Genomic DNA, 11347 nt, shown 5'->3' on the forward strand with positions numbered 1-11347 from the left:
ATTAAGCTTTTAATGTGATTTAAACTTTAAAAGTACATTAAAATAGAAACAACACAAAGTTCTTCATGGAAAGCAATGGAAATTGTTTCATATCGTGCTTTGCAGGGCTTCGGGACACAGGACAGATAGGCTATAGGCTATGCATTCCTACAACTTATTAATTTGTGGCCACTGTCCATGTTTCATTCATTTTGTTCCTTAACCCATGATTTAACTAAAATGAGGAAACAAATTAATACATCGAACGAATTCTTAATCAAGTCAAGTCAAGTCAAGTCAAAATAAAAGTAAACACTTTTGTGGATTGTATCTTACTCCAAAAATGGAGTTTTTTATTTTTCTGTTTTTTTGTTTCAGCTGTTCGATCGTGCCGGCGCCTCACATATTCTAGCAATTCAAACTTGCATCGCAGTCTGTTCATTATCAAAATAAAATACAGTCAACCAAACATAAAAGGTTACACTGGTCAGTTTAAATAGACCGTAGTATAGGCCTACCGGTCCACTCTGCTGTTATGCCAAGGACGTTTTTGCTCATGTGAAGAGGATGATCTTTTCCGTCTATGCGAATGCGTGTAAAGTACAAGCCTAGTTTACATTATAAATAATAGTTTAACATTCAAATACATTGCGAATATGGAAACATCTAACCAACCCGCGCTCGCTCCGTCCTCGTATGCACGCACGCACTGTCACGTGTCATTAAAAACAAATAGGCCTACCGGAACGCAAAAACTCAAAATCTGACATCTTCCGGAACAGGATCCAGCAGGATCAAATTAAGTACTGGGCATAATACTCACATAAAAATGTTTCATGTTAGCAACAGTGTGTTTTGCTGCAGCAGCGCCGATGGAAGCGGTTCACTGACTGTGCAGCACAGCCACACGCGCCAGTTACGTTTGAGATAATTTTATTTTAAATGCCATATTGTCAGTTGAAAACATTGCAGTTGTGTTTTAAAATACAACAATGAGCACCACGAAACCATTTAAAGAGGCGCGTTCAGCGATCCCCGTGACGGGATAGGAAACACTGACTCAACAAAGTAAAATGATCTCAAATGTACGGCGTGCTCTCTTCATTTTATCAAATGATCATAATCACATCTATTCATTTTACAATCCTGCTACTAGCATTTCATTCAGACTAAAACCCCTTTAATTCGGGTGAGAAAGCGGGGGTTTTTTTTTTTCTTTGAGTAACTTTTGTACATCCTGTCATGCCTGGCTGCATTTTGCAGGATTAAGGTTAACGATTAATCGATTAATTGATCGTTAATTTAAACGATCTTAATGTCAATTTAAATTGACATCCCTAATATATATAATTTTTACCCCTTGTTATCTTGAACTGTATGAATACTTTGAAGTTCATCATATGTCATGCATGACTTTCCTTTATTTAGATGTTTGATTTAGAAAATCTGATGTCCCTTCACATGGTTTTGTTTAAAAAATGCTTCTGGTGATTTTGCAGGACATGGGCACTGTGATATTGGGGAAATTGGAGTCGGGATCAATCAGCAAAGCTCAGCAACTTGTGATGATGCCCAACAGGGTAAGATTATTGTAATGTAACCCTTTAAAACGTCAGGTTTTGTGGCAAGAATTGACTGACATATTTGTGCCTGTCTCATCTGTGTGCAGCACACTGTAGAGTTGCTGAGTTTGCTTTCTGACGATGTTGAAACCGATGATGCTGGTCCTGGAGAGAACTTGAAGTTGCGACTCAAAGGCATTGAAGAGGAGGAGATCTTGCCAGGCTTCATCCTCTGCAACGTTGAGAACCTTTGCCACACTGGGCGCACCTTTGATGCCCAGGTCAGTGAACTCCACTGTAATTAAAAGAATGATCCAGCTTCAATACAAGTTCAGTTCTATCAATATGATTACTCCGTTTTCTTGTTTTTGTTTTGCAGTACTACATATTAATTGTGCTTTTGTCTCTGCCATCTCAGATAGTCATCATTGAACACAAGTCAATCATCTGCCCAGGTTACAATGCAGTTCTTCATATCCACACCTGCATTGAAGAAGTGCAAATTACGGTAATTGCTGCAAAGTTTTTTTTGTTTTTGTTTTTTTTTTACATTTAGTATTTGTGCAGAAATTCTCTTATGGTGTAAATCTGTGACCATAAGCCTGTAGACTTTAGCTCGGGTGAGTGCCCTCATTTACAGTTGTGTATCAAAGTGGTTTAAATGTGCCTCTGGCCCCTTTACAGGCCTTAATCTGTCTGGTAGACAAAAAGACGGGGGACAAGAGCAAAACACGACCCCGCTTCGTCAAACAGGACCAGGTGTGCATTGCTCGCCTGAGAACAGCTGGGACCATCTGCCTTGAGACCTTCAAAGATTTCCCTCAAATGGGACGCTTCACCTTACGAGATGAAGGTGAGGGGACATTATTGGCAAAAGCAGCTCTCTAACTTGTCTTTAACTTGTATTTTTTTTTATTTTGTATGTGTTTTGTGAATGTCTTGTCTTTTAGGGAAAACCATTGCCATTGGGAAAGTGTTGAAACTTGTTGCCGAGAAGGACTGAAAAGAATGATTGGTGGTTCTGAAACGACTGACCGAGGCGGAGGTAGATGCTGCTTCAGCCACAGCACACTTCATAGCCCTCCTGTCCTTTCTCCTCTCCGCCTCCCGAAGACCAGCTTAAAAAACTTATCTTAAAGAAATCCGTTTTTAAGCAAATGAAAATGAAATCAAGTCCACATGTGTCAGCTTTCTCATATTGAGAGCTCAGCGATGCCATTGTTTTAGGTTCTCCCCCATGACCTGTTCTTCATCCATCTGCACATGTTAAATGGCAAGAGATCTAGCTCTCTTCCAAACTTTTTTTATTTTTTTTTTATTTTTAGAATTTTTCTTTTTGCTTCCATCAGAGAAATATAATGGCAGCAGATACAGTAAATGTATGTGGACCAAGATTTGCTTGATAACATAAAGTGATTTATGAGCAGTAAAGTTTGAATGATTAATCAATTGAAACCAAAATGTTGATATCTTGGTTGTACATGTCTCGCATTGCTTATTCCCATTTTGGTTTCTGTTCACATAACGTTCTTGCAAAGTGCATGAGCGTGTTCACGTTATTAAAGCATCTTCTATGACAATAAAATATAAAATTGGGGAAAAATTGAATTGTTGAATTCTTTTGTGCTATATGGAGTTTCTTAAAAAAAAAAAAAAAAAAGGGAAGAAAATGTGATAGAAATTTGTTAATTATAAGGCTGTCTTGGTAACCCCTTTTTAAAAAATGCTTTGATCTGTGTTGCTATATTTCTTATTTAACTTGGACTCTATTTCTATTTTTTTTTTATGTTTAGTCAAAGACAGAAATCCTAAGTATTATGCATTAGCATGACTGATTCCTATATCACTGAATGCATTGCGTGTGCAAACTGCAATGATATTTTCAGTGTTTGTAGATGGTATAAATCCCTTGTCCTGTAAAAGATGGGTTTATGAACTATCTTTAGCCCTTTGCTTAAACCGGTTGCAATGTGATTTTTGTATTTGTGGGTGCAATTACTCAGACACAAATAGGGCAGTGTGGTCCAGCTCCAGATGTTCATACTGACACACCCACAGGGAGTGGCTTTCTCTCCACTGTATTTTGTGGATAAATACAGTAACTGACAGGCAGAAGTAGAACAAGAGCTTCTGTATAACCATTGATGGGCTCTGAGCTTTCTAAGTAAGTGTACTTCATTTTTTGATTTATATAGTTAAGTGACTGAATGATTTTTCTATAAAAGCAATATTTTGAGTTTTCTGTGTCTGTTTTGAATCCTCCTAAGGCTGAGTTTATATTGGTGGTCTTACATTTCTGTAGATCAAGATGCATTCCAGCATATCTGTGCGAACGGAGACTGATGAAGCTGGTTCATGTCCTGGAAAGACGTTCCACAAAGGAGTGAAATGTGGCTGGAGTCACTTTAAAAAGCCAGTCCTGGCCATCTTCATTGGGGGTCTTCTCTTTGGCGCGGGCACTGCACTGTCCTTGTTGTACTTCACCCAGGTGGGCAATGTGCCCTATTTAGTAGGACCTATATTGTTGTCTGTGGGGCTGATGTTCCTGGTCACTGGACTTGTCTGGGTGCCTGTCATCAAGCAGAAGATGGTCCATACAGCAATGACCCAAATGAGCCATGGCGGACCTCTGCTACCTGAGCAAGGAATTCATACGCAGTCCTGTGTTACCATTTCATAGGAACTCTGAGTTGAATGTTTGTTTTATTTATATAAGGTTTCTTTTCTCCTGAGAAATGAGAGATGTTATATATTTTTTTGTGTACAGTCTATAGATGTGTCTCCTGTTGTGTTTTTTGTTGTCTTGTTCCCGGCAAATCCCTACAAATTAAAATGGCTTTTAATCATCAGAGGTCAGAATGAATTCAGCACAAACTGAATCGCTGCATATGAGACCTGCAGAATACTGAAAAAGCACAAATATGTAGGTCAGCTCTGTCGAAAGAACACAACAAAAACATTTAGAAGGAAAATATGAAGCACTGTGTTTGTCTACCATTAAATCATTATTTATTGATTATGATTTAATTAATTCGGTTATTTGTCAATTATTGTTAATGTAATCTTGTTATAACGTACTGATGAGTGTGTTCATTGTGACACTTTGTACCTAAGAGTAGCTGCCTTATATATTTCCCCAGAAAATATGTTAATGTTGTTTGTTCTCGCTTTATTTTAGGAAGCAGCAGTAGTAATAACTACGCCTGATTCATGAACGAATCGGTTTTTGGGTCTCCTCATTTTATCTAGTTACATGTCATGCACAAAACGATTCATTTACGAATTAGACTGAATCGACTCATTGAACCGAGAACCGCAGTATATTAAGAGCAACCGAGAATTTGGGATTCCGAACAGCAGCAAATTTATAAATAAAACGTATTAAAAATGAAGTTACTAAAAATGCTCATGATTGTATGACAGTTTTGTAAACACACATAAGAAAAATTTTCAAAGGATAACGTTATAATTATAACAGACATTAAACACACATGTAGGACTAAACCTACAATCAATCGATGTAGTGTAATGACTGGAAAATAAATGAATAAATTACTTGATAAAACCAATACTACTCTTTTAAAATTGAATTGTGTTACTTTTTTATTTTATTTATTATTTTCTGTATTAATTTTTATTCTTTTTAGATTCGTTCATTCATTCCTTTATTCCTTCTGCAGGTTTGGTCCTCCAAACACACACACACACACACACACACACACACACACACATTTTCAGCTGGGAGATGTAAATGAGTGTTGTCAGTTAGTACTGTATAAATTAGTATTGTTCAATGTGTGAACTGCGACTGTTTTAAGCGCTGAATCATGAATGCTTCTAACTGAACTGTGAAACATGGACTTACAGTAAACATTATTATTATTAAAAAACACATAACTGGACAAATGCTGAATTTAGAATACTCTAATAACCCCTGCCACGTTATGGAAGGAATTTAAGGTACCACGTCATGACGTAAAAGAATCACTACAGATTCGAACCGTTAAAAAAAAAACGAAGCAACGAAACTTTTAATCGCTACAGTGAATAATTAATATTTTAGAGGTGTCGAGCAGTATTTTCAGCGCCTTCTAGTGTTCGGGGTTGATAAAGGAGGATCGCTTGAAACAAACGCATCCAAACAACCAACCGATGGCTTGCAAAATGATGGCATCATTACAAATCGGCCAATCAGAAGCAGGCATGAAACAAACCACGAGCTGAGAGTTTTTACACAACAGTCGGAAGAGTCCCATTGTCAGAAGTGTAACGTGCCAGAAAATAGTTTGTATAGTGTTGTTATTTTATCCTCAGAATCGCAATCATACTATTTAGTTCAACATATCACTAACAGGAACTAAATAAATATTTGGAAGAAAGCAGCTTTGAGGATTAGCCGGAGGTAAGTGAAGTTGCTAGCTAGCGTGATGGCTCTTGAGAATAGTGGGGTAACGTTAGTTTGACCAGTTCGGTTGAGTTATGAGATGTGTTAGTTCTCGAAAACGCTGCGCAACAAGCTGTTAATCATATCGTTATTTAAATATAAAACAGTTGAAGTTACATGTCAACATCTTATTCATTCGTTATTAAAGTGATTTCTGTCGGAGCTTAAATCCGCCGACTGTTAAGAACTTTTAAGTGGCCGGTTTGTTGTTAGCTAGCTAACGTTAAGTTATCAAATTTAAGACTGAAGTCTTTACATATGATGGTGATAGAAAGTTGATGTGTTCTAAAAATGTTTACTTTATCGGGACTTTTTGCTTATTTTATCCGAAACATAACTACATACCGCTTTGTTGCATTTTTAAAATAGAGAATTACTTTTGGTGTTAGTTTAGCTTAGGTTATAAATCCTTAAGAAGCCTTCAGATAGTCTAATAAGTCACACAGTCCTTAAAAACTGGCATTGTTACTGTTAAAATTGTAGCCTAATAGTGAGTTGTACGCCTGAGGGAAAATATCTTTAGGTTTTCAAAATCATCACAAGACACGCCCTTCCTCTTCTGCTTTTCCCCCTTGCTATTACAAAAAAGTTGAGCATCCTTTCAAGAAGAAACAATTTCAGTAACAGAATAGTGTAGTGAGTTTCACAGAGTTTGCTCAGGTATTATCATCTTCAGCATTATCATTATGAATGCTTTTGGCTGACCACATCAGCAATCGATTTGATAAATGTGCTACTCTAAACAATATATGTTTTTATACAATGTTATATAATTTGTATATTTTAGCAATCAATTAATTTGTATTACTACATTTTGTAATATATTGATGGCCATTATTTTGCCAGTAAACCTGACTGAACAGCAATGAGTGACCCCGAGCCTGCAACATTTGCATCTATTGAACAAGAGAGGGACTACTGGAAGGAACAGGCTGCCAAATACCAGCAAAGGTACTTAAGTGTTGTTTTTCATTCATTATGACATTTGATCTACATTGGACATAAAGGAATCGAAGTAAAAGTAAGGCCGTTTTGCAGGGCCCATGTTTGTTCCTGAACACTTGGGATAAATCGAAGTATTAGATCTTCCTTTACAGCCGACATTCAGTCATTGTATTGAACCACTGCTTGTTCAGGGCTGAGGAGGTGCAGGAGGAGCTGCAGGAGTTTCAGCAGATGAGTCGAGACTATGAGGCAGAGCTGGAGACAGAGCTGAAGCAGTGTGATGCCCGTTATCGCGAGCTTCTTACGACCAGCAACAGACTCCGCATGGAACTAGAAAATTACAAGGTACTGTGGTGCATCATAGACACAGGGTTAATAAACTGATTTATGGTAGTCGCTGTTAGATTTTGATGTATTTGGCTGAGCAGTCACTTGTGTGGCTCGCCAGCGTACTAGATTTCTCTGATACATGGAGAGCCCATGATACATTGACCTAATGCTGACCTAAGGTGCTAGATTACCCTTCGCTGGGAGTTTGATTGATGGGCGATTTGACCAATCATGACACAGAATCTGCCATTTTTGTCCGACAAACAAACCAGACAGGAGAGTAGATTAACGTTGGTGGACTTGAACTTGAAAAATGGTGTGCATTGATGACTTTCCGCGGTTGAAACAAGATACCTTCTGATGTTCATTCATGTTTATTTCATGCTATAACTAGTAAAGGGGAAGAGATGATCGGTTCACATGCCGCTTGAACTGAGGCGCTACAGCGATTTGTAATGACACTTTTAAAGAGCCACAAGACTGTATTTATTGTTAGAAGTTCTTAAATGACAATTTGAAAGCTAAGACTTTGTTTTATACCTGAAGTAGCCTGCTCGGTCTTGTCTGTCGGCGTGTTGTCAGTTTCCTCTTTGCTCTGCAATGTATTTTTCATTGCAGCAGAACACGATGTATGGCATGAGAATGCCATGACATGTCGGACATAGCAACAGTAACTAAGGGGGGGCGGGTTTTTGCGAAGGGTCAATTATATGACCAATTAAGGTCATACTTTTGTAAACAAAAATGCAGATGACTACAGTTGATTGCAAATACATTACAGTCAGGGGCACAGTCACAATGTACGTGGCTCTGACTAAAGATAACTGAAGTACACAATATTTCATCACCAACCTCTTAAAAAAAAAAGACTATGGGTTGATTTAAATGAAAACATACCCAAATCACATCCAAACAGTTTGCAAACCTGATTTAGCTGTCGTTGCTCCAAAAGATGGCTCAGCAAAATATTACATGGAAAAAATTGTATGGATGTTGTGCTTATTTTTCTAATACATCAATTTGATCTATTAGCTCAAACCATATGTGAACAACATAATAATAGGCTGTAAGCTGAATAAATGTAGTGTGAATAGCTGTGACACCGATGTCTCATAAAGCACATTAATGGGGTTTTATCTAATATTTGAATAAGAATTTAATCTATAACTGACTTTGGTTTATAAGCATATAACCACAGATAAAAGCCATTTGAATGTTCTTTGGCTGAATGTGTACATCCAGAATGTCTCTGTCTGTTTTTTTCAGTGCTTACTGAGAACACATTCACAGACAAACAACAGAGATCCAATTCAGGATGAGGAAATCAGCTGATGCTTATTTCTGCATCAGTGTCTGGAGGCATGGAGGCTCACTCATGTTTTTACTTGGCATTTGTTGCAAAACATGGTTGCAAAGGCATTTCAGTTGACTACAATTACATCTAGGGATGGCTTAATACCACAGTTTTGGCTTTGGTACAATACCAGAATCTAATACCTCGTTATCGATACTAAATCAATACCATAGGTGACAAATAAGCAGCCTGAAAAGATAACTGAATGAAAAACTGTAAGATTAAGAACACTGCATGAAACACTGTGTTGCTGGGTCACATGAAACGGATGTGTTGCTTGTTTTCAAGCATAAACAACAACATAAAGAGCACTTTTCAATGATACAAAAGTGATACAATCAAAAAAAAAATTTAATTGAGCAATTATTGAATTATACCAGAAGTGAAATCTTCCTATAAAAATAACACATTGCATAGAACAAGTGGCAGATCTATTAGTTTGCATTTACATTATATCAGTATTCACAAAATTCTCTTGTTTTTTTTATCGTAAGCTTAATTATGTACTGTAAGTTTTAGCTTGTTCCTTTGTTTGCCGGAAATTAGCAAAATCATAATATTGTACCGTTTGAAATATACAATATACCGGTATTTTTCCAGTACTGGTATATTGCGCAACCCTAATTTCATGCCAGCTGATTAATCACAATTAATTGCCTGTATCTTTATTTGCAGAGACAGCCCCCAACTGTTGATAATTCAAAGACATTACTTTATTGTTGCGGATGAATGCAATAAAAAGTGGCTTCAAATGTTTATATACACTAGTTTTAGTTAGTTTTATTTATTTATTTTTTAAATACTTTTATTTAGCATGGACTATTTATAATAGCAAGGACATTTATAATGTTACAAAAGATTTCTGTTTCAAATAAATGCTTTTCTTGTGAACTTTTTATTCATTAAAGAATCCTGAAAAATAGTATAGTTTCGACATTAGTAATAAGAGCATATTAGATTGATTTCTGTTGGGTCATCAGTCTGAAGACTGGAGTAATGGCTGCTGAAAATCCAGCTTTTCCATTACAGGAATAAATTACATTTTAAAATAAATTAAAATATAAAAGAGTTAATTTAAATTGTAATAATATTTCACAATGTTACTGTTTTTATCGTATTTTTGATTACATAAATACAGCTTTGGTGAGCATGTGACATCTATCAAAAACCTTTAATATATTATGACCAACTTTTGAACAGTGGTTTATTATTTTGTTTGATATTTGTATTTCTTTATTTCTAGTATTTTACATAAGTACAATACTAGGATTAAAGAAAGTGTAAGTTTAAGTGTAGTTTCTCATATGCGTTTTTCTTTATCTCATCAAATGTCTGTTTTTCCTCTATTTGTGTGGTCCTTTGTCTTGTTTGCTAACAGGAGAAGTATGAAACGCAACACTCTGAGGCAATTAGGCAGATCTCGACTCTAGAAGGAGACCTGGCAGAGACCACAGCCATCAAAGACCACCTGCACAAATATATCCGGGAGTTAGAGCAAGCCAACGATGACCTGGAAAGAGCTAAGAGGTGCGTTTAGTGCTTTTGCCAGGAATATGTCATACGTTCTAGATATTTATGACTTTAACAATTTATTACTAAGACCTGTCTATCATGTTCTTATAGGGCGACTATAATGTCACTTGAGGACTTTGAGCAGAGAATGAATAATGTTATAGAGAGAAATGCCTTCCTTGAGAGTGAGCTTGATGAAAAAGAGAATCTTCTAGAATCAGTACAGAGATTAAAAGACGAAGCCAGAGGTAAACTCAAGGGAAACCTCTTTGCATATACACCATTCAGTAGAATAATCACCTGATTTGCCAGTCTCCGATGTTTTAACAGATTCAGTGTTTGTGTGCTGATTGTGTTTGCGGTCTCCATTCTCCTCGGGGTAGATTTAAGACAGGAACTGGATGTTCAGCAGAAACAGGAGCGCAAGCCATCAATCAGCCTTCCTAAGGATGTGCAGAAGCCAGAGGCCACACCCGCAAGACCCTCGTCTGTTGTTACCGCCGCCCTCCCATCTCTCCACGCCACACCCTCCAGACCTCCAGGCTTAGGGACTGCATTCAACACCCCCTCCGCTTCCTACAGCAGAAGTGAGCACAAACACAGCATGGCCACACATTTCTGTAAGGGCCGCCTAACTGGCCCAAGGACAGTATCCATTGGAGTGACTCAAAATTTTCTGTTCATGTCTTTTGCACACTGTGCATTAGTGTTGTCACGGTACCAAAATTTCAGTATTCGGTACCGATACCAGTGAAAATCCACGGTTCTCTGTACCAATTTCGGTACCAAAGCAAAACACAAAAACATCCTAATTGAACAACATTTTTATTAATAACGTTAAACAAAAATTAAATGTACAAAACCAATGCCATTCTTTATACTTATTTAAAATTGTTTCAAGTTTTCCCACAAGTAATAAAAGTATGAAAAAAGTAAACAAGTTTCACCCAAAAGTTTAGTCATAGTTCTGCTGCCGCTGAAAAACATCTGTAAACTGTTGTCTGTTTTAGGGTTTGCTGGTGTGTTTCAGGATCTTCCTCAGTCTGCAGCTGTAAAAGGAAAATATAATATACTTCAGTAAAGCAATGGGCTGAGTCTGACCAAATGCAACATAAGATCATTGACACCAGCTAAAATATAACTTTTCAGTAAATAACAAACCTCAGCTTTTATAATAAATTTAGATAAGATTACATATATTAAGTGTATATCAAATAGATG

General features: G+C 37.0%; 2 protein-coding genes across 3 annotated transcripts in view; both read left to right on the forward strand.

Annotated features, from left to right (window-relative positions):
- LOC107654506 (eukaryotic peptide chain release factor GTP-binding subunit ERF3A-like) overlaps nucleotides 1-3162 on the forward strand; it is a 10613-nt gene extending 7451 nt beyond the window's left edge. The window contains exons 10-14 of the mRNA XM_016441591.1: nucleotides 1479-1559; nucleotides 1649-1822; nucleotides 1960-2049; nucleotides 2226-2394; nucleotides 2492-3162. Of these exons, the coding sequence (XP_016297077.1) occupies nucleotides 1479-1559; nucleotides 1649-1822; nucleotides 1960-2049; nucleotides 2226-2394; nucleotides 2492-2544 (567 nt within the window). The 3' untranslated portion in view covers nucleotides 2545-3162. The remainder of the gene's footprint in view (nucleotides 1-1478; nucleotides 1560-1648; nucleotides 1823-1959; nucleotides 2050-2225; nucleotides 2395-2491) is intronic.
- A 2567-nt stretch (nucleotides 3163-5729) lies between these two features.
- The window catches only part of LOC107654507 (nuclear distribution protein nudE homolog 1-like), an 8306-nt gene continuing 2688 nt past the window's right edge, over nucleotides 5730-11347 (forward strand). Inside the window, exons 1-6 of one of the 2 annotated variants that reach the window (XM_016441592.1) lie at nucleotides 5730-5943; nucleotides 6832-6936; nucleotides 7122-7275; nucleotides 9993-10141; nucleotides 10238-10374; nucleotides 10510-10713. In XM_016441592.1, the coding sequence (XP_016297078.1) occupies nucleotides 6851-6936; nucleotides 7122-7275; nucleotides 9993-10141; nucleotides 10238-10374; nucleotides 10510-10713 (730 nt within the window). In that variant the 5' untranslated portion in view covers nucleotides 5730-5943; nucleotides 6832-6850. Of the gene's footprint in view, nucleotides 5944-6645; nucleotides 6733-6831; nucleotides 6937-7121; nucleotides 7276-9992; nucleotides 10142-10237; nucleotides 10375-10509; nucleotides 10714-11347 lie in introns of those variants that run through there. The other variant, XM_016441593.1, reaches the window with a different exon arrangement.

The sequence above is a fragment of the Sinocyclocheilus anshuiensis genome, unplaced genomic scaffold (assembly GCF_001515605.1).
Source record: "Sinocyclocheilus anshuiensis isolate Anshui unplaced genomic scaffold, SAMN03320099.WGS_v1.1 scaffold419, whole genome shotgun sequence".
Lineage (NCBI taxonomy): Eukaryota > Metazoa > Chordata > Actinopteri > Cypriniformes > Cyprinidae > Sinocyclocheilus > Sinocyclocheilus anshuiensis.